At 43.2% G+C, this 27,641-nt stretch overlaps 1 protein-coding gene across 1 annotated transcript in view; it reads right to left on the bottom strand.

Annotated features, from left to right (window-relative positions):
• The window catches only part of ADGRL4 (adhesion G protein-coupled receptor L4), a 137,313-nt gene extending 109,877 nt beyond the window's left edge, over positions 1 to 27,436 (bottom strand). The window contains exons 1-2 of the mRNA XM_044302059.1: positions 27,151 to 27,436; positions 22,488 to 22,628 (exon numbers count right to left, since the gene is read on the bottom strand). Of these exons, the coding sequence (XP_044157994.1) occupies positions 22,488 to 22,628; positions 27,151 to 27,172 (163 nt within the window). The 5' untranslated portion in view covers positions 27,173 to 27,436. The remainder of the gene's footprint in view (positions 1 to 22,487; positions 22,629 to 27,150) is intronic.
• Positions 27,437 to 27,641: the final 205 nt, after the last annotated feature.

The raw sequence follows: 27,641 nt of genomic DNA, 5'->3' as shown, positions 1-27,641 counted from the left end.
ACCGGCAGCAACCACTCGTCGGTCTGTTGTTCAATACCCCGCCACAACTCCTGTGCGGTGTGGGGCCTGTCCCCCAAACATATGAGTTTCAGAATGGCCTGCTGACGTTTACCCCGGGCTGTGCTGAAGTTGGTGGTGAAGGTGTGTGGCTGACTGGATGAGCAGGTGGAAGAAGAGGAGGAGGAAGCCGAGAAGGAGGAGGTGGCAACAGGAGGCAAAGAATGTTGCCCTGCGATCCTTGGCGGCGGAAGGACGTGCGCCAAACAGCTCTCCGCCTGGGGCCCAGCTGCCACTACATTTACCCAGTGTGCAGTTAGGGAGATATAGCGTCCCTGGCCGTGCTTACTGGTCCACGTATCTGTGGTTAGGTGGACCTTGCTACAGATGGCGTTGCGCAGTGCACACTTGATTTTATCGGATACTTGGTTGTGCAGGGAAGGCACGGCTCTCTTGGAGAAGTAGTGCCGGCTGGGAACAACATACTGTGGGACAGCAAGCGACATGAGCTGTTTGAAGCTGTCTGTGTCCACCAGCCTAAATGACAGCATTTCATAGGCCAGTAGTTTAGAAATGCTGGCATTCAGGGCCAGGGATCGAGGGTGGCTAGGTGGGAATTTACGCTTTCTATCAAATGTTTGTGAGATGGAGAGCTGAACGCTGGCGTGTGACATGGTTGAGACGCTTGGTGACGGAGGTGGTGGTGGTGGTGTTGGTGGTACATCCCCTGTTTGCTGGGCGGCAGGTGCCAACGTTCCTCCAGAGGCGGAGGAAGAGGCCGAGGCGGCAGCAGCAGAATAGGCCGAGGCGGCAGCAGCAGAAGAGGTAGCAGGGGGAGCCTGAGTGACTTCCTTGGTTTTAAGGTGTTTACTCCACTGCAGTTCATGCTTTGCATGCAGGTGCCTGGTCATGCAGGTTGTGCTCAGGTTCAGAACGTTAATGCCTCGCTTCAGGCTCTGATGGCACAGCGTGCAAACCACTCGGGTCTTGTCGTCAGCACATTGTTTGAAGAAGTGCCATGCCAGGGAACTCCTTGAAGCTGCCTTTGGGGTGCTCGGTCCCAGATGGCGGCGGTCAGTAGCAGGCGGAGTCTCTTGGCGGCGGGTGTTCTGCTTTTGCCCACTGCTCCCTCTTTTGCTACGCTGTTGGCTCGGTCTCACCACTGCCTCTTCCTCCGAACTGTGAAAGTCAGTGGCACGACCTTCATTCCATGTGGGGTCTAGGACCTCATCGTCCCCTGCATCGTCTTCCACCCAGTCTTGATCCCTGACCTCCTGTTCAGTCTGCACACTGCAGAAAGACGCAGCAGTTGGCACCTGTGTTTCGTCATCATCAGAGACATGCTGAGGTGGTATTCCCATGTCCTCATCATCAGGAAACATAAGTGGTTGTGCGTCAGTGCATTCTATGTCTTTCACCGCTGGGGAAGGGCTAGGTGGATGCCCTTGGGAAACCCTGCCAGCGGAGTCTTCAAACAGCATAAGAGACTGCTGCATAACTTGAGGCTGAGACAGTTTCCCTGGTATGCATGGGAGTGATGTGACAGACTGATGGGGTTGGTTTTCAGGCGCCATCTGTGCGCTTTCTGCAGAAGACTGGGTGGGAGATAATGTGAACGTGCTGGATCCACTGTCGGCCACCCAATTGACTAATGCCTGTACCTGCTCAGGCCTTACCATCCTTAGAACGGCATTGGGCCCCACCATATATCGCTGTAAATTCTGGCGGCTACTGGGACCTGAGGTAGTTGGTACACTAGGACGTGTGGATGTGGCAGAACGGCCACGTCCTCTCCCAGCACCAGAGGGTCCACTAACACCACCACGACCATGTCCACGTCCGCGTCCCTTACTAGATGTTTTTCTCATTGTTATGGTTCACCACAACAACAAATATATTATTTGGCCCAATGTATTGTATTCAAATTCAGCGGGATATAAATTTGAGGCCTAGTATTTAGGCGCTGGGTGACCGGTATGGATTTAGTGACAGAATTAGACTTGGAAATGCACAGAAGCGTGTGTGTGAAGTTATTCTGAATGACCCTATGTGCACCTTGAATATTATATACCCTTTTTGGGATAGATTTCAAATAGCTCTGATATAGCAGGAACCACTAAATTATGAAATTGCTAAATTGGGAATTGTATTTCAACCCAGAACAAAAAATGTGCTTTGACGGACACTAAATATCTTGCCCAGCAACAACAGTACAGCGGTAACGAGAGATTTAGCAGGATATAAATTTGAGGCCTAGTATTTAGGCGCTGGGTGACAGGTATGGGTTTAGTGACAGAATTAGACTTGGAAATACACAGTAGCGGGTGTGTGTGAAGTTATTCTGAATGACCCAATGTGCACCTTGAATATTATATACCCTTTTAGGGATAGATTTCAAATAGCTCTGATATAGCAGAAACCACTAAATTATGAAATTGCTAAATTGGGAATTGTATTTCAACCCAGAACAAAAAATGTGCTTTGACGGACACTAAATATCTTGCCCAGCAACAACAGTACAGCGGTAACGAGAGATTTAGCAGGATATAAATTTGAGGCCTAGTATTTAGGCGCTGGGTGACAGGTATGGGTTTAGTGACAGAATTAGACTTGAAAATACACAGTAGCGGGTGTGTGTGAAGTTATTCTGAATGACCCAATGTGCACCTTGAATATTATATACCCTTTTAGGGATAGATTTCAAATAGCTCTGATATAGCAGAAACCACTAAATTATGAAATTGCTAAATTGGGAATTGTACTTCAACCCAGAACAAAAAATGTGCTTTGACGGACACTAAATATCTTTCCAAGCAACAACAGTACAGCGGTAACGAGAGATTTAGCAGGATATAAATTTGAGGCCTAGTATTTAGGCGCTGGGTGACAGGTATGGGTTTAGTGACAGAATTAGACTTGGAAATACACAGTAGCGGGTGTGTGTGAAGTTATTCTGAATGACCCAATGTGCACCTTGAATATTATATACCCTTTTAGGGATAGATTTCAAATAGCTCTAATATAGCAGAAACCACTAAATTATGAAATTGCTAAATTGGGAATTGTACTTCAACCCAGAACAAAAAATGTGCTTTGACGGACACTAAATAACTTTCCCAGCTACAACAGGACAGCGGTAACGAGAGATTTAGCAGGATATAAATTTGAGGCCTAGTATTTAGGCGCTGGGTGACAGGTATGGGTTTAGTGACAGAATTAGACTTGAAAATACACAGTAGCGGGTGTGTGTGAAGTTATTCTGAATGACCCAATGTGCACCTTGAATATTATATACCCTTTTAGGGATAGATTTCAAATAGCTCTGATATAGCAGAAACCACTAAATTATGAAATTGCTAAATTGGGAATTGTACTTCAACCCAGAACAAAAAATGTGCTTTGACGGACACTAAATAACTTTCCCAGCTACAACAGGACAGCGGTAACGAGAGATTTAGCGGGATATAAATTTGAGGCCTAGTATTTAGGCGCTGGGTGACCGGTATGGATTTAGTGACAGAATTAGACTGGGATATGGCCAAAAAATAACCACACTATTGCTGGTTAAATGCACTTGGTGACGGGCGCAGCTTGCCCCTGATGTAGTATATGGCCAAAAAATGAACAGACTATTGCTGGTTAAATGCACTTGGTGTCACAGCTTGACCAACCACACTACTGAGGGTTAAATGCACTTGGTGACGGGCGCAGCTTGCCCCTGATGTAGTATATGGCCAAAAAATAAACAGACTATTGCTGGTTAAATGCACTTGGTGTGACAGCTTCACCCTGATGTAGGCTTTAGCCAGAAAACAACCACACCATTGAGGGTTAAATGCACTTGGTGACAGGCGCAGCTTGCCCCTGATTTTGTATATGGCCAAAAAATGAACAGACTATTGCTGGTTAAATGCACTTGGTGTGACAGCTTCACCCTGATGTAGGCTTTAGCCAAAAAACAACCACACCATTGAGGGTTAAATGCACTTGGTGACAGGCGCAGCTTGCCCCTGATTTTGTATATGGCCAAAAAATGAACAGACTATTGCTGGTTAAATGCACTTGGTGTGACAGCTTCACCCTGATGTAGGCTTTAGCCAAAAAACAACCACACCATTGAGGGTTAAATGCACTTGGTCGCAGCTTGTGCTGGCGCACCACAAGACACAAAATGGCCGCCGATCACCCCAGAAAAATGTGACTGACAAACGGTCTGGGCAGCCTAAAAACAGTGAGCAATTGAGGATCAGCAGCTCAATGATCCACAGCTGCAGATCGATCAGTTAATCAAGTCCTTTGGAGGAGTTAATCTGCCTAATCTCGCCCTACTGTCGCAGCCGCAACCTCTCCCTACGCTAATCAGAGCAGAGTGACGGGCGGCGCTATGTGACTCCAGCTTAAATAGAGGCTGGGTCACATGGTGCTCTGGCCAATCACAGCCATGCCAATAGTAGGCATGGCTGTGATGGCCTCTTGGGGCAAGTAGTATGACGCTTGTTGATTGGCTGCTTTGCAGCCTTTCAAAAAGCGCCAAGAAAGCGTCACAAAAGCGCCAAGAAAGCGACGAACACCGAACCCGAACCCGGACTTTTACGAAAATGTCCGGGTTCGGGTCCGTGTCACGGACACCCCAAAATTCGGTACGAACCCGAACTATACAGTTCGAGTTCGCTCATCCCTACTCAGGACCATTCAAGTGAATGAGGCTGAGCTGCAATACCAAGTACAGCCACTATCCAATGGTCTTGTTAAAGGGGTTGTCTCACTTCAGTAAGTTGCATTTATCCTGTAGAGAAGGTTAATACAAGGCACTTACTAATGTATTGTTATTATCCATATTGCTTCCTTTGCTGGCTGGATTCATTTTTCCATCATATTATACACTGCTCGTTTCCATGGTTACAGACCACCCTGAAATCCATCAGTGGTGGTCGTGCTTGCACACTATAGGAAAAAGCGTCAGCCTGTCCGGTGGTCGGGATCATGGGAGCGCACATAGGCTGGTGCTTTTTCCTATATTGTGCAAGCACGACCACCACTGATGGATTGCAGGGTGGTCTGTAACCATGGAAACGAGCAGTGTATAATGTGATGGAAAAATAAATCCGGCCAGCAAAGGAAGCAATATGGACAATAACAATATATTAGTACGTGGCTTGTATTAATGTTCTCTGCATGATAAATGCCACTGAGACAACCCCTTTAAGCTTCAAGTGGGCTGCAGCGCTCACCGGAGCTCCGGGGTCTCTAAAAACAACTGCTCAGCAATATTCGAATTGGCGATATTTCGCGAATATTCATCATATATTCGAGAATTCGAGATCTCCAGTCTTAATTTTTTGATTGTGAAAAACAGCAATCAGAAAATTTGGCCTGGAAAAAAATTTGCGATACAAAAATTAGCGATTTACTAAAGTCAAAGATACTGCAGCCTTCTTATTGGCCCACAAGCAAGAAGCAGTGAGGAATCATGGGTACTGATGAAAAAAAATCTAGAATATTCCCGAATACGAAATGCCAATATTCGCGATAAAAATTAGCAATTTCGAATATTCGCAATCAACACTACTGATCGGCAGGGGTGCCGGGTGTCGGACCCACCACTATCAGATATTGATGACCTATCTTGATGGTGATAACCACCCACAAAACTCCTTGAATGTGAATTTTGTTAAGCTGGAGAGTCCCTTTAAGTCTTCAACAAGACACCGAGCAAGGAATCTTATAACGATCAATGCATCAATTGAGAAATCTTTTTTTTTTTTTTTTTTTTTTTTGTGCTTATTGCGCTTTGTGCTTCTAACGCAGAGAGTGGTGTGTGAGTAATGGTTGCCATCACCGAGGCAAATTAACCATTCCTCAAAACAAGGGGTGTCTGAGCAGAATGCGAAACTGACAGGTTTCCTTAACTAGTGCATTAAGAGAACGCGTCGTGAAAATCCTGACGCTAGTAATGAGTTTTTAATTGCAGCACCAGAACACATTCCATCATTACATAAGGAACAGAGATTATTCAGACTTCCTGTACGGGAGGATAGAAAATTGTTGCTTTGCTCCCGAGCAATTGATTACAGCAAAGATTTGCAAGGAAAGAAAAACATTGCTTTAAACGACTTTGTCGCCATTTAAATCCTGCTAGATACACGGTCAGATATTTCAATTAATGTGCCCGGAATCTATTTCTTATCACTGTCGACACACAAACTATATACGTTTAATTTTCAAATCGCAATCTTTAAATTAAATCTCGAAACCTGGCAAAAAAAATTCAGGTAAGAAACCAATTCCTTGTTCTTCCCCTCCCCTGCTCGGAGGCTGAGGAGAAGCTTATTTTCTGTATAGAGAAGGTAATGTGTGGTGAGATTCTAATCATGCCACAAATGAGATCTTTTTCCAGGCAGAGGTTTCAAATATCCATTTCTTTTAATGTACCTTAGACGAAAAGGAAGAAGGGGGAAAATGAAGCTGGTTTAAATAGATTTAGTCACGGATCGTGAACTTCAAGAGTGAGCTCGGTGAGTTTTGTGAATTAATTAGGAGACGTAAAGGGAATTGAGTGTCACGAGGTGATCATTAAATAGAGACTGACCGCCGGATTTTACGATGTTTAGAAGGAAAGATATTTCCAGAGTTAAATAGACGGATATTCTCCCGTGCTTTATGTCCGTGGTCTCCAACCTCATGGTCTAGAGTAGTGTTTCCCAACCAGTGTGCCTCCAGTTGTTGCAAAACTACAACTCCCAGCATTCCTGGACAGTCTTTGGCTGTGCGGGCATGCTGGGAGTTGTAGTTTTGCAACAGCTGGAGGCACACTGGCTGGGAAACACTGGTTTAGAGCGCTAGAGCTGTTGCAAAACTACAACTCCCACCATGCCCTGACAGCCACAGATTGTAAGGGCATAATGAAAGTAGTAGTTTTGCAACAGCTGGAGGGTCACAGTCTGGGGAACATTGGTCTAGAGCAGGCATGCTCAACCTGTGGCCCTCCAGCGGTTGCAAAACTACAACTCCCAGCATGCCCAAACAGCCTACAGCTATAAGCCTACAGCAGGGCATGGTGGGAGTTGTAGTCTTACAACAGCTGGAGGGCCGCAGGTTGAGCATGCCTGGTCTTCTAGAGTAATTAAAGGGTCAATGCTAACATGATAGAGGTATTATATATTGAGGTGGTCAATGTCAAAACCTCCAGTGGTTCAGGGCAGTGAAGGGGTTCATGAAAGTTTCTGTGAGTCTAGGTCAGGGAAGGGGTTCTTTCTCACACACATCAATGTTAATATAGGGCAGTGAAACATTAATGTCACTATCCCCAGTGACCCAAGGAGCTCCAGTAATGTGTTAATGTCAGCATCCCTAGTGAGTAGTAAAGGGTTAATATCAGCACCCTAAAGCAATAACAAATTAATGTCAACATCCTTAATGGTTTAGTGCATTAAAGGTTTAATGTCAACATCCCAAATGATCTATGGCAGTAAGGGGTTAGGGGTTAGCTTCCTGGTGGTCTAGGACAATAAGGATTTAATGTTAGCACCCCTGGTGGTCTAATGTATTAAAGGGCCCCATTTAACTCTCTGGGAATGCTGAAGTCTAGAACAGTGATTGGCTTCTCTGGCGGTCTCATAGAGTAAAGTAGAGTGGCAGCAGGCATCTGTGACCCTCACTTCTTTCACTCTGGGAACTCATGGACCTCTTGCTTGTGATCGGTAGAGATCCTCACTGATCAGATACTTATCGCCTAATTTGTGAATAGGTGATGGTAAGTTCTTATGGTGGTAACCACATAATATTTACCATCCTTGGTGGTCTAGAACAGTGAAGGGATCATATCTGCATTCTAAGTGTTCTAGTGTGATGAATCATACCTAGAACCTAGTGTTACTCATCTCTCCAGCTGCTGTGTTCAGTTAGTGCTACGTTATTTGCAGGTATTCGAGCGTCTTACCATCCGGTGGTAACCCTACGCGTCTTCGATTGCAAGTGAGCACAGAATAGTCATAATCTCTTAAAGGGAGCTGTCAGCAGGAAATTCACTGATAAACCAGGCACAATGTCTTGTAGGGCTTGCTCAGCTAAATGGAATGATACCTTTCACGTAGAGATCTTAGAAGCAGTTAGGTGCACTAAGGGCGGGCCCAAACCCATGCTCCTCCTACTTCTTCCCCAGCCCCTTCCTTTTCTTTTCAGATTGACAGTGCCAGGTTCCTGCATAGTCATCTCAGCTTGTGCTGCCAATCAAGAAGAAGGAGAATAATGCGCTGGCAGAGGAGGCAGGAAGAGCAAGGGTGCACAGAGTGGAGCCCTCGGTGCAAATAAGAGCTTCTAATTTGCACATGGATAAAATGTTCTGAACAAAGCAACGGATCGCAACGTTAAAGCTAACACAAGGCAAATGTTTCAACCGGACAGTTTTTATGAATAAGGCACAATCACTCTTTGCTGTCACTGAATGGCGACAGTGATGAGCTGAGTATTTAAAGTTTCGATTTGTCTGCTTCGCCGAATTTTACAAAAAACTTTTAGAAAAAAAATCCGCTTTGTGACAAATTACTTCATCACTAAGTAGTGGGTGCAATGACAGGGAGCGGTGATTGTAACCCTCAGATGACACATTCATACACGATCGCGACATCTGATATTAATAACAGAGTGTAAAAATATAAATAAATAATACTTACCTGATCCATTTGCTCGCGACGGGCCACCACCACCGTCTTGCTGGAAAGTCTGGTGCAGCATCTTGCACGGCCTGTTATTAATATCAATATGCCGCAATCGTATATGAACGTGGCATCTGAGGGTTACGATCGCCGCTCCCTGTCATTGCACCCACTACTTACAAAGAAATGCGCTTCGTGATGAAGTAATTTGTCACAAAGCAGATTTTTTGGTAAAAGTTTTTTGTAAAATTCGGCTAAGCAGCCAAATCAAATTTTTTAATACTTCGCTCATCACTAACTGATGGCAGAGTGATTGTGCCTTATTCATCAAAACTGTCGAGTAGAAACTTTTGTCTTGTGCTAACTTTAACGTTGCGATTTATTGCTTCGTTCAATACTAGTTTTTTTAGATTATTTCAGGTTAAATCAATTCGCTACTGCGAAGCACGAGGAAATTTGGCTTTACAGCGAATTGAATTTATCCTGAAGTCACTTCGATTCGCTCATCACTACAGACAGTATTAGTCCCGGACTGGGGTGCCTAGGGCCCACTAGTAAAATTTTTGGGGGAGCCCACCATACGGATACATTCAAATATTACCTGCTCACACGGCAGTAAAATGCTACCAGATGATTGAATATGGAGGTCCCTGCAGGTAATTCGAGAAGGTAGGTCCTGGAGAGAAGAGGGGAGAAGGGAGAAGAGGACACTGGCTATCTTTCCTCTATACCTAGAAGTCTTCTCAGCTCTGATCATGTCTTTAATCAGGTTTATTATATGAACATAGGCTGGTGGATGTGTTGTACATTGAATATATGAATGTAGTGCGGTAAGTCCACTTGTTCAGGGGGTGAAAGAGTAGGGGCCCACCTTGCTCAGGGGCCCACTGGGGAATTAGCTCTACCTCGGGGGGCCAGTCCGAGCCGGACAGTATTGTTTATATCCAGAGGATGAAACCTATTCCGATGAAGTCCAGAAGGTATGGATGCATCTGTGGTACTAGCACAGGACAGGTTCTCAGACTTCACTAATATGAAGCAAAATAGTAAAGAATTCAAAACAATAGAAAAAATAGTAAACTATTAACATGTAAAGTAAGATCTACAAGAACTGTCCTGTGGAAGGATTCCTCTTGAATTCTGATATTTTAATTACTTCCATAGATTGAGATAGAATTCAAAAAAGTGCAGTAACTACCGTAAAAAGATGTAGAACTTCAGGAAGAGCGCTGCTGTCAGCGAAATAAGGAGAACATGCAAGTAGCATCAAATACCCGGCTGATGGCAGCGGCCCTGCTACCGTGTTTTCTAAGTTTAGTGTCTATCTCCTCCTCAGGGAAAACTTTCCACTAACAATGCCAGACGCTCATGGAAAAATCTCTTCCAGATTCAAACACGTCTCTGTAACTTGTCAAAACTTTCTATTCCCGGAGATTCGCCTCAGTGCAGCTGCTGCATCACAATATTAAGTTAAAAAAAATAAAAAATACAAAATAAAACCTCTACAAACAATACGCAGACCTTGGCGCACATTGACATTTACATCGTGAGAAGCAAAACCGGCAGTAGAGGCGGGAATAATGTGTCAATAGGATCCAGGAAAAAGAGCCTCAACCAATACCATCTGTATGCATGGTCTGCAAAAATTCCCCAAATTTTTGGGGATGGATCAAAATTAGGTCCATTTAGTATTATGTTGGTAAGAATTTTTTTTTTTTTAGGTGGGTGGAAGTGCACCTATTGAAGTATGTGTGCACAGCAAGAGTGCAAAATCTGGGCCGGTGGGCCGGGAAAGTGTAACAGAAGGGGAGGGAGGATGGTAGGAATGTCTCCTCCTTTACTTTCTGAGAATTTCATTAAAGTCGCCAGTTTCTCAAAGTACAAATGCATTACATTACTGTGAGAAGCTGGCCCATCTCACAATAGGCTGCAATTCACATTGCAGCCACTGGGTGCTCAGATTTAGGCACTTACAGCATAAACAACTCCTAAGGGTGGGTTCGCACTAGCGTTAGGGATTCCGTAATGGCTTTCGAATGTAACGGAAAATAACGGAATCCATAAGACGGAAGGATGGATCCGTTCTTCTGCCTATAGACTTGTATTAAGACGGAATGCAAAACGGAAGCCTTTAGAAGGCATTCCGTTTGCTTTCCGTCCTAATAGAAGTCTATGGGAATCAAAATGGATCCGTCTGGGTCCCGTTATGCAAGACGGAAAACAAAGTCCTGCCGACAGGACTTTGCTTTCCGTCTTGCATAACGGGACCCAGGCGGATGCGTTATGCTTTCCCATAGACTTCTATTAGGACGTGAAGCAAACAGAATGCCTTTTAAAGGCTTCCGTTTTGCATTCTGTCTGGGTATTCCATTATTTTCCGTTATAACCATTTATAATGGAAAGCCATAATGGAATCCCTAACGCTAGTGTGAACCCATCCTAACATAGTATTGGAAAAACTGACTCAGAATGTTGACCCAAGAGAAAAGGTAAAGAGGGATGTGTCTGTACTGATCCCATGAATCTAACATCTTGGATGTTGCAGGTCATCGTCAGGACTAGTGGAAGGAGAGAGAAGTCAGAGTTGAGAGGAATCACTCTGGAGAGCCATAGTGCTATTCATGGTCGCTCTTGTCAATCAGTCTCGGCAATCGTAAACAAGAGGCTGGAGGACGCCTGCGAGATATGCCTAGGCACATTGTGGTTGGGTAGCCTCCTAGAGAGTGCCCCAGTTGGTTGGGTCAGCCATCGTGTGAACCATATGGAGAATTAGTGGTGTTGCTTATAGTTTTGTAGACTGAGCTTCACACAAAGCTTGGTGCTTTGCAACTATTCAACTGTTCAAATGCGAATTTCTATCGAGTGTGCGTGTAACCACCAAGCGATGGGCACCACTTAAAGTGAAGTGCAAATAAAGATAAACAGCCGTTAGTACGTTGCCTTTTTATGGTGCGTCGCGAGTTCCAATTGTGAAGTGGGTACTGTTCACATATACAGGTGCGTTTGTTCAAATGGACCACGCTGCTCCAGTGCTTACCAGTTAAAGTGACATGAACCATCAAGTGTGCTGTGCCTATCGTTATTCTTATTATTCTCATTAGTCTTCCGATCTGGGGATCCAATGGATGTTTTTGAATAGGTCTTTACTGAGAAAGCCTTACAGGAGTTATCGAGCCTTAACTCATGTTGGTGATTTTGAACTGTGCACCACCACCCATTTACCGGTTGTTTTTAATCAGCGGGATTACATAGCTGTACTTTGCCCATATTGTAGAGTGAAAGCCCAGGAGAGGCATGCAGCTTATAGCTGGGTCCTACTTTGCCCATAATGTAGGCTGTTAGCCCAGGAGAGGCATATGTTATTGTAGGCCCCGTCTGTTGGAAGCCACCTTGTCGCCGGTAGATGGGTCCGACATATTTTTGATCAATAATATGCTCAAAGAGCTTCTATTTTTTCTAACAGTAAGTATTGCAACCAAGCAGTTTATTTTGCATTCATTGTTTGCTTATATATTTGTGCATTTGATAGAGCAGTGTGCTGTTACTTGTAGTTCTATTGCACTGTTGTGGGGGAGACCTACTGCTGACACTCTGTGATACTGGGGATCTGCTGCTGACGCACCATATTGGGCTATACGGTATTAAGGATCACTTTATTAGGGGACACTGTATCGGACTTATATCAGTTATGGGGGATACTTTGTTAGGGGACACTTTACATTGAGCCAGCAGGCAGTCACCTGGGGAGGCATGTACAGGCAGATCAGGCACATTAGAAGAGGAAAGCCTGCACCCCCCATGTCTCCCTCCAGCACCAGCCCACCGCATTTTCCGACTATGGAGGAACAGGAGAACTCGATGGGTCAGCGTGGTAGGTAAGCACAGTCCTCAGTCCAGTGAAGTCAGGCTACATTCGGACTATAAGACACACACTGCCATTTTCTCCTCAATTTTTGTGCGTCTTATGATCTGAAAATATTTTTTAGATAGTAAGTTTACATATGTGAGCGTGCATTTATGGAATTTAGTTAAAGTTCATATGTGAGTGTTCATGTACTGTTTATAGTGAGTATGAGTGTGTGAGTGTACATGTACTATATATAGTGAAAATGAGTGTGTGTATGTACTGTATATAGTCAGTGTGCATGTGTGAATGTGCATATACTGTATATAGTGAGTATGAGTGTCTGTGTGCATGTACTGTATATAGTGTGTGTGCATGTACTGTATGTAGTGAGTATGAGTGTCTGTGTGTGCATGTACTGTATGCAGTGAGTGTGCATATACTGTATATAGTGAGTATGAGTGTCTGTGTGCATGTACTGTATGCAGTGAGTATGAGTGTCTGTGTGTGCATGTTCTGTATATAGTCAGTGTGCATGTGTGAGTGTGCATATACTGTATACAGTGAGTATGAGTGTGTGCATGTACTGTATGCAGTGAGTATGAGTGTCTGTGTGTGCATGTACTGTAGGCAGTGAGTATGAGTGTCTGTGTGTGCATGTACTGTATGCAGTGAGTGTGCATATACTGTATATAGTGAGTATGAGTGTCTGTGTGCATGTACTGTATATAGTGAGTATGAGTGTCTGTGTGTGCATGTTCTGTATATAGTCAGTGTGCATGTGTGAGTGTGCATATACTGTATACAGTGAGTATGAGTGTGTGCATGTACTGTATGCAGTGAGTATGAGTGTCTGTGTGTGAATGTACTGTATATAGTCAGTGTACATGTGTGAGTGTGCACTTACTACATAAAGTGGGTGATATGGCCATCAATATCACAATCCCGGATCACCCCTTTAAATTTATTTTCAGCAATAAACAGATACACAGCGGCCATATGGCTCCAGGATATCCCTTACACCATAACATCCTGCACATGTTCTACATAACGTGTTTTCCATGTTTTCCATATGATTACGTACATGTTTGTGCCGTGGCATAAGGACATGAATAAAATATAAGTTCAGCCGCTGCTATGTAGATGTGTCAGTGATAAATGGTTTAAGCATGGAGAGATTAATCACACGTGACTGGAACATTGGGATCACAGCCGATAAAAGGAAGCCAAATTCACAAAGAATTTACCTTCCATTCAGAAATATTTCACAAATTCGAATTAAATGAAAAAGTGCCTTAACCTGCGCATTAGAATAAACCCGTCATGTACAACAATTATTAATATGTATTACATAGAAGTATGGAAAATAGGAAGTGAGGGGAGGAGTGTTATGGTAAAATATATCATGAATAATTCTTAAAGAAATCAATGCATAAACATATATATATGTACACCCCCACCCCCAATTTCCTGGTCTGAAATCACAAGGCTTGGGTGTAAGGACGTATGTCATTAACTACTGTGTTTTCTTTTCCTTGTCCACGGATATTATTGTTTTACCCTAGACTGTAATGGAAACAATAGGAAACTGATAAGCTACAGTATAGACTAAAGTGGTCACGTTTCCATAGAGAGCTGAAGAAATACTGCCATATAGGGCTGAAGATATACTGCCATATAGGGCTGAAGATATACTGCCATACAGGGCTGAAGAAATACTGCCATATAGGGCTGAAGATATACTGCCATACAGGGCTGAAGATATACTGCCATATAGGGCTGAAGATATACTGCCATACAGGGCTGAAGAAATACTGCCATATAGGGCTGAAGATATACTGCCATACAGGGCTGAAGAAATACTGCCAAACAGAACTGAATAAATACTGCCAAACAGAACTGAATAAATACTACCATACAGGGCTGAAGAAATACTGCCAGAAAATGCTGAAATACAGAGACACGGTGCTGACAAAATACTGTCATAGAGAGCTGACAAAATACTGCATACTGGGCTGAAGAAATACTGCCATAAAGGGCTGATGAAATACTGACATACAGAGCTGAAGAAATACTGCCATACAGGGCTGAAGAAATACTGCCATAAAGGGCTGATGAAATACTGACATACAGAGCTGAAGAAATACTGCCATACAGGGCTGAAGAAATACTGCCATAAAGGGCTGATGAAATACTGACATGCAGAGCTGAAGAAATACTGACATGCAGAGCTGAAGAAATACTGCCATACAGAGCTGAAGATATACTGCCATAAAGGGCTGAAAATACTACCATACGGGACTGAAGAAATACTGCCATACAGAGCTGACAAAATACTGCCATACAGAGCTGACAAAATACTGCCATACAGGGATGAAGATATACTGCCATAAAGGGCTGATGAAATACTGCCATACAGAGCTGAAGATATACTGCCATAAAGGGCTGAAAATACTACCATACGGGACTGAAGAAATACTGCCATACAGAGCTGACAAAATACTGCCATACAGGGATGAAGATATACTGCCATAAAGGGCTGATGAAATACTGCCATACAGGGATGAAGATATACTGCCATAAAGGGCTGATGAAATACTGGCATATAGGGCTGAAGATACTTACCATACAGGACTGAAGAAATGCTGTTATACTGGGTTGAAGAAACACTGCCATACAGTATTTACTATATAGTGCTGAAGAAATACTGCCATTCAGTGCACAAGATACATTGGGCCCTATGGATATGTTTTGTCTTAACTCATATCTATCTATCTATTATCCATCTACATATATATGTATCTATTATCTATCTATCTACGTATCTATTTAAGCACACAGCAGCTCTCACCTTAACCGAACATTTCTGTTTCTGTCGAAGATTTTATGCCGCAATAAAGCTACAACTTTTTTCCACCATTTCTTGAGCTGGATTTTCCTATATTTTCGTATCTATGTATCTATCTACTGTAGCTATCTAATATCTATCTATTTATCTATCTAATATCTGACTATCTAATATCTATCTTTCTATCTAATATGCATCTACATATATATTTATATATCTATCTCATATCTATATCAGCAGATGGCGGATGCTCCGTAGCGGGAGGTATTTGCTCTTTTACAGTATATTACCTTGCAGGTTTAATAACAGTTACATTGTTCAGTTCACTGATCATTTCTGCTCCATGTCTAAGTATGAGATTATATGAGCTCATCAATCTCCAATATGAGCCAGAGACACCGGGTCCCCAGTGAAATTTCCTCCCCATGAGGGAAACATCTAGTTATATGAGTCACCGGTGTAACCCCATGAGGGGTTAATCTGAACGGTTAGCTTTATTGTGGAAGCCAGAGGTTGATATATATTCTAATATATTCACACTGAGGACCCCTGTGATCTCTTCGCAGGACCCGGACTCGGCTTTGGCGCAGTCACTTGTATATGTATGTGACAACTGGGACTTGTACGCAGACTTATTATATTATCAATTGCTGTCTATGTCACATTGTTATCGCTTCTCATTTATTAGCCCGCATTGTGTATTTGTAGGGTCATCTATTGTTATTTAGTACCGGTATACATGGCGCTTAATAATACACAAGATATACCTTCCTTGTAAAATGTAACCAGTTCATGACTTCATCTTGTGCCCTTTTCACTGTGAGTAACGGCTTAATTTTTAGCCTGGGCTCATGAATTTTGTATATTTATTTAGCGGATGTGATGAAGCCTCCTAAAGGTAGGAACATAGGAAATATCGCTATTTCTTTATGGCCAGATTAAATGAAGAAACAGTTAAAGAAAGATTCCTCCTGGTAGTTACTTTGTAGCGCTTTGTATATTATAATATTATAAATATTTATTATGGGCTGAGACGATGAGTTCAGCTACGCACCGTTGCGCTACTTTACAAGATGCCAATAAGAATGCATTGAGTCTCGAAATTTCACGGACTCAATATACAGTGAAACCTCTTTCAGATGACTACTGGAAAGTGGTCTTCAAGTGGGGTGGGATTCTCAATGAAGATGAGCCATATGGTCAGGGGTGCACCTAGCCTTTCTGCTGCCTGAGGCGAAAACTGAAATGGCGCCCCTCTATCCCTTATGCCAATTTCTTAACCTAACCCCTTCCCTTCAGTCCATGGCCCTTCAGCAGCCCCTGCCTAGTGCTGTCTGAGGCGACCGCCTCACCTGGCCTCATTGGTGGTGCACCCCTGCATATGGTAGAACTGCTTTTATTACTGGTAATCTGTTCTTGATAAGGGGGAGGTCTTCCCAAACAAAGAGGTTGTCTTTTGGAAAGGTTTTACTGTACTTCCAATGGGTAGGTGGCCTAACCTGCCCTGTGATGCACCCCTCCTCCTAAAGGGAGTCTGTCAGCAGTTTTGACCATGCTAAAATGTAGATGGCAATAGGTAGGGGCTGTGGAAGAGTAGGACAAACATAATATTTGTGGAACTTTTCTCATCAGAAGTTGTGTTAATATAAAGTTTTATTCTGCCAGATTCTGTTCTTGCAAGTGCCCAGGAGGCGGTGCTTAACTGTAAAGTGCCCTCTGCTCTCTGTCTTGAGCTGTTCCACAGCCCCACCCTGCTGCTCTGAGTGACAGCTGTAGCATCCAATCAGAAGACCGCTACAGCTGTCACTTAGAGCAGAGGGCAGGGGCTCGGAAGCAGCTATATGCAGATAGAACTTCACAGCAAGAGTAGCTTCACACAGAGTTGTTTTTTTTTTCTTGAAGAAGGTTTTGAGGCGAAATCCAGAAGTATATATACGGAGTATTGTGCGCAGTACTGGAGACCATATCTCCAGAAGGATATTGATACTTTGGAGAGAGTTCAGAGAAGAGCTACTAAACTGGTACATGGATCGCAGGATAAAACTTACCAGGAAAGATTAAAGGACCTTAACATGTAGCTTGGAAGAAAGACGAGACAGAGGGGAGATGAGAGAAACTGCTAAATACATAAAGGGAATCAACAAGGTAAAAGAGGAGAAGATTTAAAAGAAGAAAAACTTCTACAAGAGGACATCGTTTTAAATTAGAGGGGCAAAGGTTTAAAAGTAATATAAGGAAGTATTACTTTACTGAGAGAGTAGTGGATGCATGGAATAGCCTTTCTGCAGAAGTGGAAGCGGCAAATACAGTGGAGGAGTTTAAGCATGCATGGGATAGGCATAAGGCCATCCTTCATATAAGATAGGACCAGGGGCTATCCATAGTATTCAGTATATTGGGCAGACTAGATGGGCCAAATGGTTCTTATCTGCCGACACATTCTATGTTTCTATGTAAGTAGATTTAGCAGGAAGTAGACGTGTAAGGCCCCTTTCACACGGGCGAGAATTCTGTGCGGGTGCAATGCGTGAGGTGAACGCGTTGCACCCGCACTGAATCTGGACCCTTTCACTTCAATGGGGCTGTGCACATGAGGGGTGATTTTCACGCATCACTCGCAGCGTGCTCCATATTGTGTGTTTTTCCCGCAATGCAGGCCCCATAGAAGTGAATGGGGCTGCGTGAAAATCACAAGCATCCGCAAGCAAGGGCAGATGCGGTGCGATTTTCACGCATGGTTGCTAGGAGACGATCGGGATAGGGAGACGATCGGGATGGGGAGCAAACTGGTGAAATCCAATGTGAAAAGAACTGACATCCAGCAGATTTAAAGGGCATCTGTCAGCAGTTTTGTACCTATGACACTGGCTGACCTGTTACATGTGCTCTTGGCAGCTGAAGGCATCTGTGTTGTTCGCATGTTCATATTGCTGAGAAAAATTATGTTTTAATATATGTAATTGAGCCTCTAGGTGCAACGGAGGCGTTACCATTACTCCTAGAGGCTTTGCATTCTCTGCAACTGCCGCGTCCTCTGTAATTTGATTGACAGGGCCAGGTGTGATGACGTTTTCACTGCCTCATAGTGCAGAGGGCGCACCATTGCACAGAGAGCGGAGCCCCTAGGTGTAATGGTAACGCCCCCGTTGCTCCTGGAGGCTCATTTGCATATATTAAAGCATCATTTTTTCTAGGTGTGTAGCTATAGTGGAAGCAGGAGAAGCAGAAATCGTTAAAAAATTTGCTGTGGGGCCCAGTCAGTTCTGGTTATGCCACTGACGAGCATATATGAAGATTGGACCAACACAGATGCCTTCAGCTGCCAAGTGCACATGTAACAGGTCAGACAGTGTCATAGGGACAAAACTGCTGACAGATGCTCTTTAAAAATCTGCACCGCAGGTCAATTTATGTGCAGATTTCTTTTTGCAGTGTGTGGATGAAATTTGTTAAAATCTAAGCAACTCTGGACAGATTCTCCTCAATGTATATACATTACAGTACATATGAATATATCTAGGGGTGCAGCCCAGAATCTTCAGGATTCTGCATGCAGATTTGGACGCCAAAACCAGGAGTGAATAAAAAAAAAAAAAAGAGACGTTGTATCTGTACTTTTGCTCTTTTTATGATGCCCTCATGATTTTGGCTTCCAAAACTGCATGCAGAAGAAACCTGACCGTGCGGTCCTACTCCATAATTCACCTGAGGTCACCAGGACCCTCCTACCATGCGACAATTCTTTTCGACTAAAGATGTGTTTTTTGTAGCGTTGGTTCGAGAAAGAAATTTATATTCAGGACTTGCATTTTGAAGCCTAGTGCACGGTCACACCGTGGCAGGAAGAAGCAAACTGACATTTTTCTCCTTCTCCTACGAAAAAGAAATGAAATTATTTGTTTGCCTTTTGTTTCCTCCTTTCTCTGTTACTTTGGGTTTGGAAGATTCTATTGTGTAATCGTCTTTTTTTGATCATGGCTGACATCGCCACTGATTCTGTCACCACTGTCGTTCCCGAGGCTAACCTGACATGTCTACTATTGCTCGTGTCAACCTTAGGTTGCTTCTCCCTCCTTCTTCTCCTTTCAAGAAGCAGACATGGATTCTTTATTTTTTTGTCTATAATTATCAGAATTTCTTTTCCAGAAGAAGAAAAAAAAACTACGACATGGTTTGACAGTGGAATAGGAAACCACTAGAGAGGGAAGCAACGAAAGCCTCTGGAAGCAATGTTCTTAGACTTACAGTGTTTAGTAAGAGACGCTTACTCGCAACCAAAGTCAACAAGTGAAAATAAAGGCTGAAGAAAGATTTTCAATAGGGGACAGGATTTTAGCTTGGATGGAAATTAAAATAAAAACATTCAAAGGGGTAAAAACAATCTAAAGTCTAAGCATAAAAGGCACTTTTTCGTGATATTTTTAGGCTATGTTCACACTGCCCTTTTTGAGCAGATTTTGGTGCATATTCCTCAGCTGAAATTCACACACAGAATCAGCCTCCGTTTCTTTCAATGGGAACTCCGTGCTCCGTGCACACCCCTTAATACTCGTGGTGCATCTGTGCAGGTTCGTGAACCAAAGAGGAAATCTATACCAACCAAGGAAAACCTAGGCCAGTTTCCTGTGTAGATTATAACAAATATGGCGAGCTGGGACAGCCGGCCCTGCACTGCCCGCTCCCCGCCCACTTTTTGGATATCCAGGCCCCCAAAAAGTTGTAAAATGTTTGAACTTCGCAACCTATTGACTGCAGTTTTTTGGCTCACAGGGGATAATAAATGTCCCCCATGGTTTCTAAAAGCCAATTCACACAACATTTTTCTTTAAAAGGGGTAAATCCGAGACATCCAAACCAGAATCTAAGGACACAAATCTGAGGGTCAGCTTTAGATTTCTACAATGGATTCTGCGCCAAATACAGAACAGATTTTTAAAACGTGTATTTTTACTGCCTGAATACACCCTTCGGCCTCTTGCACACAACCGTTTTTTTTTTATTTCATGTACCGGCCGTTTTTTGCGTTCCATGTACGGTCAGTATACGGAACCATTCATTTCAACGGTTCCGCAAAAAAAAATGGAATGTACTCCGTATGCATTCCGTTTCCGTAGTTCCTTTTTTCCGTTCCGTTAAAAGATAGAACATGTCCTATTAATGCCCCCAAATCACGATCCGGGGCTCCATTCAAATCAATGGTTCCGCAAAAAAAAAAGATGCATCCGTATGTCTTCCGTATCCGTTCTGTTTTTGCGGAACCATCTATTGAAAATGTTATGCCCAGCCCAATTTTTTCTATGTAATTACTGTATACTGTATATGCCATACGGAAAAACGGAATGGAAGAACGGAACCGAAATGGAAACACAACGGAAACAAAAAACGGAAAAACTGATCCTGTAAAAACGGCCCGCAAAAAACACTGAAAAAGCCTTACGGTCGTGTGAAAGAGGGCTTCGGTGCACTAGTGGTGCTCTTTGGCACTGGTGCTGTCCATCTCCATATGTAACGTACTATGACTTGGCTTCATACAAATTGCAAGTTGTATTGGGCTGTAATATGGCAATCTATAAGATCATGCTATATCCATATGTCTCTGATTCTAGGCAAAGTCATATTTAAAAATCCCCCCAAAAAGTCATACAAGTTCCATCGAACATTATATTTCCTAAACACATTGCTTCTAAGCGCGAATTTCTCTATAATCCCGTGCCTTATGGAAAGATGATACAATAATACACGGAATGGCTGCTTCTCTATAGTACCAAGCTACAGGCCGAAAGCTAAATACAAAATTCATCTGGTTTCCTATTATCAGAGAGCAGTGCATTGTGAGACTTCTGTAGAAGTTGTAGGAAACGGTAAGGCAACTTTAGTATTTATCAGTAGAATTCTCCACTGCCAACCCCCATGTATCTACTAGGCCTTAGTATTGCCCTAAGGTTAGAAGACAATGCCACCTAATGGCTGTAGACCGCTATGACATCCTAATTAACTGACTTGTATTGATGAGGGGCAAGAACCCAGAAACAGTGTTGTCCACAGATGGATGCCTCTGGTTTGGTTGGTAGGAGCTCATTTGCATATATATTTTTCCCATGGAGCATTGCCTCAGTAAGTCTCCATGCACCTCTGTGTCTCTTCAATGAAAAACGGCAGCTGGATCTAAAGCATCCCATTCAGTCATCCCTGTTCTTTACTGACGAGGGACAAGAACCCTGAAATAGTGCTGTCTACAGATAGGTGTCTGTGCTTTGGCTGGGATGAGCTAATTAGCACAGGTTCCAGATACCAAAACCAGAAAACCGCTTTAAAGGGGTTGTCTCCTCAAGTCATATGTGATTTTAGGGCACACAGACATCAAAGAAGGAGCCATGGGGTAGGTCCTGTCCATGCATTATCTAATGGGCCATTTATTTGAATGGTGGGCGTTTAATGCTCCATTTGACTCTCTAAGGGCTAGAGGCGCTGGTTCGGCTGGTCATCAGAATAACTTTATTAGGAATTGTCTTCAAGCAGGGGCGGACTGGGAACATAATGTGGCCCTGGACAAAAATACTAAATGTGGCCATAGTTTTGTAGTAGGGTCCAAATTGATGGAAGGCAGGGCCAGCAATACCATATTGTGGAACATTATACCGCCCCAACAGAGCCAAATACCACAGTCAATCACAAAATACTGCCAGCAGCACAAAATACATCCCCAAAAACATCCACTGGCCGGCCGTGAGGAGGGTTCAGGTGCCCTGCTGGGCATCGGCCCACCGGAAAATTTCCCTTTAAGGTCTATGGCTAATCCACCCCTGTCTTCAAGAGGCAACCCCTTTAATTTTCCAAATTATCACTGCGCATAGAAAAGGAAGCAGCCTGACCAAACCGTATGGTTCTATGGAAATGTTTCCTGTGATACTAACAGTAACATGGCCCGGTTACTCATCATCCTGTAAGAACTCCATGACCTCCGTCGGTCAATACGTCAATCTACAGGATAGATACAGTTCTAGTGAGACACAGTTCTACACCACTAACCAAACTTAATCATTTGACCTCGATATACTGAGGAAACACGCTTGCTCCCATGAGTTAATCAGTTTCTCCATCACCAGTTTCTTGGAGGAATTGGAAAAAAATAAAGTGCTCTTACCTTCGCAGAAATTAATTCCGTTCCCTGTATATCCGCTAGCGCAGTAGCAGCCGAGTCTCCCCTTCTCCGTCTTACATTCAGCATGTTCATGGCACGTCAGCTGACATTGCTGACCGCTGTCCAGCAAAATAAATGTACACACTGCAAAAATGGGGGAAATAAATGAAAAAATCACATCATGTAATGTTATATAAAATGAACTTACACGAGAGAAAAGATTAATAAAGTGCTCAGGGTGTCAGATGGAAGTTCAGCGTGGAATATATTGCATGTGTGTACATTAACCTTGTGGGGGAACAAAAATCAAATAAAGCATTTGGAAAATTCTTTCACACTATTCAAACAGTTGCCAGGAGATGAAATCAGCTTGACAGAAAATTAGAAAATAAAAAAAACAAAAAAAAACTAATAATTAAATCATAATTTTGAAAGAATTAATAAATAAATAATAAGTGTTATTATTGTAAGTTCAGTATATTTAATTGGATTTGAATGCATGCCATCCGAAGGCTACTTTCACATCTGCGGCTTTGCTGGATTCGGCAGATATAATAATACATTGGGGCTCATCCGTGAACGGATCCGGTTGTATTATCTCTAAAATAGGCGTCTCTAAAACCATTGTAAGTCAATGGGTGACCGATCCATTTTCTTTTGTGTCCGACGGATCCGTCTTGCTCTGCATCTGATGCCGGACAGAAAAAAACAGCTTGCAGCCGTTTTCTATCCGGTATGGGAATGCAACCAAATGGAACGGAATGCATGATGGTGCACTCCGTTCAGTCTAATTAATTCATTATCTATTTATCTATCTATTTAATTGCAAAGAAGACAGCAGCACAGTTGGACAGTATAGAGATGGGTGAAAATCCTCAGGGAGGTAGGTATTTTTTCCACTGATAGATCAAAAAAACTAAAAGTGAGGCAGCACTCCAAATATGGGGAAAGGGTGTCCCTTTCACAATGTTTGGAGTGCTGCCTCACTTTTTGTTTTTTAGATCTATCTATCTATTAGTGATGAGCAGCATAGCCAATATTTGTTTTCGCCATATTTCGCTCATTTCTGGCCTAATATTCTCCATAAATTCGCAAATTCTAGAATTCGAGATCTCCAGTCATTATTTTCTTGATTGCAAAAATCGCCAATGTAATATGCACGTATTGCGCGCACAATACAGGCGTGGGTCACTTTTGCTACATTTTTTAAGCTGCTAGAAGTTTCCTGAGACTGGAGAAAATGGTTGGCACCAACTTTCGTGACTGTGAGGAAGAACTCCTGATCACTGTAAGTCATTTTAAATTACATAACTAGTCCTATCACAGCACAGAAAAACAGACAGCAAATTATTTATTTGACTATGGCCTCATGCACACGACAGTATTTATTCACGGTCCGCAAAAACGGGGTCCGTAGGTCCGTGATCCGTGACCGTTTTTTCGTCCGTGGGTCTTCCTTGATTTCTGGAGGATCCACGGACATAAAAAAAAAGTCGTTTTGGTGTCTGCCTGGCCGTGCGGAGCCAAAGGGATCCGTCCTGAATTACAATGCAAGTCAATGGGGACGGATCCGTTTGACGTTGACACAATATGGTGCAATTTCAAACGGATCCGTCCCCATTGACTTTCAATGTAAAGTCAGGAGTCCCTTTTATACCATCGGATCAGAGTTTTCTCCAATCCGATGGTATATTTTAACTTGAAGCGTCCCCATCACCATGGGAACGCCTCTATGTTAGAATATACTGTCAGATATGAGTTACATTGTGAAAACTCATATCCGACAGTATATTCTAACACAGAGGCGTTCCCATGGTGATGGGGACGCTTCTAGTTAGAATATACTACAAACTGTGTACATGACTGCCCCCTGCTGCCTGGCAGCACCCGATCTCTTACAGGGGGCCGTGATCAGCACAATTAACCCCTCAGGTGCCGCACCTGAAGGGGTTAATTGTACTATCATATCCCCCTGTAAGAGATCAGGGCTGCCAGGCAGCAGGGGGCAGACCCCCCCTCCCCAGTTTGAATATCATTGGTGGCCAGTGCGCCCCCCGGTAATAATTCGTTGGTGGCACAGTATGCGCCCCCATGGGCCCCCCCTCCCTCTATAGCATTAACAACATTGGTGGCCAGTGTGCGGCCTCCCATCTCCCCCCCCCCCCGATCATTGGTGGCAGCGGAGTTCCGATCGGAGTCCCAGTTTAATCGCTGGGGCTCCGATCGGTAACCATGGCAACCAGGACACTACTGCAGTCCTGGTTGCCATGGTTACTTAGCAATTGTACAATAGTAGAAGCATCATACTTACCTGCTGGCTGCTGCGATGTCTGTGTCCGGCCGGGAGCTCCTCCTACTGGTAAGTGACAGTTCATTTAGCAATGTGCCGCACAGACCTGTCACTTACCAGTAGGTGGAGCTCCCAGCCGGACACAGACATCGCAGCAGCCAAGCAGGTAAGTATGATGCTTCTACTATTGTACTATTGCTAAGTAACCATGGCAACCAGGACTGCAGTAGCGTCCTGGTTGCCATGGTTACCGATCGGAGCCCCAGCGATTAAACTGGGACTCCGATCGGAACTCCGCTGCCACCAATGATGGGGGGGGGAGAGGGGAGGCCGCACACTGGCCACCAATGTAGTTAATGCTATAGAGGGAGGGGGGGCGATGGGGGGCGCACACTGTGCCACCAACGAATTATTACAATAGAGGGAGGAAGGGGGGGGCCGGGGGGGGGGGGCGCACACTGTGCCACCAACGAATTATTACAATAGAGGGAGGAAAGGGGGGACGGGGGGGGGGCGCACACTGTGCCACCAACAAATTATTACAATAGAGGAAGGGGGGGCCGGGGGGAGCACACTGTGCCACCAAAGATTTATTACAATAGAGGGAGGAAGGGGGGCGGCACTGGCCACCAATGAAATTTAAACTGGGGAGAGAGGGGGTCTGCCCCCTGCTGCCTGGCAGCCCCGAATCTCTTATAGGGGGCTATGATACGCACAATTAACCCCTTCAGGTGCGGCCAGGCAGCAGGGGGCAGTCTTGTACACAGTTTGTAGTGTATTCTAACTAGAAGCGTCCCCATCACCATGGGAACGCCTCTGTGTTAGAATATACTGTCAGATATGAGTTTTCACAAAGTGAAAACTTAGATCTGAAAAAGCTTTTATGCAAACGGATCTTCGGATCCGTCTGTATGAAAGTAACCTACGGCCACGGATCACGGACACGGATGCCAATCTTGTGGGCATCCGTGTTTTTTCACGGACCTATTGACTTGAATGGGTCCGTGAACCGTTGTCCGTCAAAAAAATAGGACAGGTCATATTTTTTTGACGGACAGGATACACGGATCACGGATGCAGCTGCAAAACGGTGCATTTCCGATTTTTCCATGGACCCATTGAAAGTCAATGAGTCCGCGAAAAAAAACTGAAAACGGCACAACGGCCACGGATGCACACAACGGTCGTGTGCATGAGGCCTAATCCCTATCACAGCACAGTAATCCCTATAACACTACCTAACACCCTGCACTGGAACCTATCAGCTACACTATATCAGGATATAACCTACACTGACTATCTCCCACTAACTATCTGTATTATATATGAGCTAACTAACTAACTAACTAACTAACTAACTATCTAATGTAATGACACAGCAAACCACAGAGCACAGCAATGACACTGCTCTCTCTCTCAGAACTGTAAAAAACTGCAGAAAATGGCTGCTGTGGAGGTTCTTATATAGTAAGGGGTAGGCAACTTTCCTATTGGTTGCTAGGGATGTTGTTAAGCTCAGACAAAGATATTGCAGCCTTCTCATTGGCCCACAAGCAAGAAGCAGTGAGGGTACTGATGAAAAAAAATCTAGAATATTCGCGATTATGAAGATATAGCACTATATTCTACATCTTCGCAAATTCTCGAAGTGCCGATATTCACAAATGTACATATATATATATAAAGATATAAATATGCAAAAACATCTACAAAATACGGTATAAAAAATGTACATATACATTATATAAAGTACAAATATAATAAAATATAAACAATTTGTAATATAAAAAAGGAAACAAAAAATAATTTACCTAAACAAAAATAAAATAAAATAAAGAAATAAAGAAAATAAAGAAAACTTTCAAAAGCATGAATAAAATGAAAAAATAAAATGTTAAAAATTAATAATAAAAAAAGGAAATAAACTTTTGCCAATTTTGCTCTAAAGTCGTACACAATATTCTTCTAAGCTATTACCGATATGGTATCTGCCGGCCTTTTACAAATAAACTACAGGTTATAGATGCTCTGCTTTAACTAAGTTACAAAACATAGCATTACAAAAATGAAAGGCAAACAAAAGAAAAATAGTAAAAAAGATATTTGTCATATTATACATTTCCTTGCAGTATATTATGTTGTATTCTGTTATTAGTTGCCATAAATAAATAAAAAATACAATAAAAAACTGTTGTTCTGACAGGGATAAGTAAGACACTGTACATACAATGTGGACAGAAAGTAGCTTTCTAACTTTACAAAAAAGTGACATCAAACTTCAAGACTTATAGTAGAAAACAGGCTAAGTTGAAGGCCTTAGTGATATAAGGAGGCAGGTACAAGGTGATAAACAATGCCCAATTCTAAATTTCTTACCTATTAGATAGAGCAGTTTCATTTGAGGTGGTCGATCAGGACTCCAGCGTTGAGACAGTTGACACAAGTGGCTCTGGAGCTCTCGGCCCTGTGACGCAGTCAATTTCCTCTTCAGATTTTCCTGTTTCTTTGTTTGCTCAGGAATTCTACTTCCTACACTTTCATCAGCTCTGTAAGGAGTTCACTTATAAACCTTGTATAACTTACAGAACTTCTACAGAAGTGGCTTCCGTTTGGCTGCTGCAACTTCGCTTTAGAGTCAAAAAGTTTTTCTTCATTTTTTCATTTTCTTGTTGATGTTTTTATTTTATATTGTACATTTTTTATTTTATACTCTCTTAATGGCAAAAGATTTTATAGTTCCAGGGAGGAGGCAGGATTGATGATGTCACTCCTTTGTCCTAAAGATCTTGAGAAAGATTTACTTAAAATACCGAAACTGTTGTGTCTATGACAGGACGGAAAACATTGCTCGGAGAGCCATTAACGCT

This window comes from Bufo gargarizans, chromosome 7 (genome assembly GCF_014858855.1).
Source record: "Bufo gargarizans isolate SCDJY-AF-19 chromosome 7, ASM1485885v1, whole genome shotgun sequence".
Taxonomy (NCBI): domain Eukaryota; kingdom Metazoa; phylum Chordata; class Amphibia; order Anura; family Bufonidae; genus Bufo; species Bufo gargarizans.
This window is presented reverse-complemented; position numbering and strand designations above follow the sequence as displayed.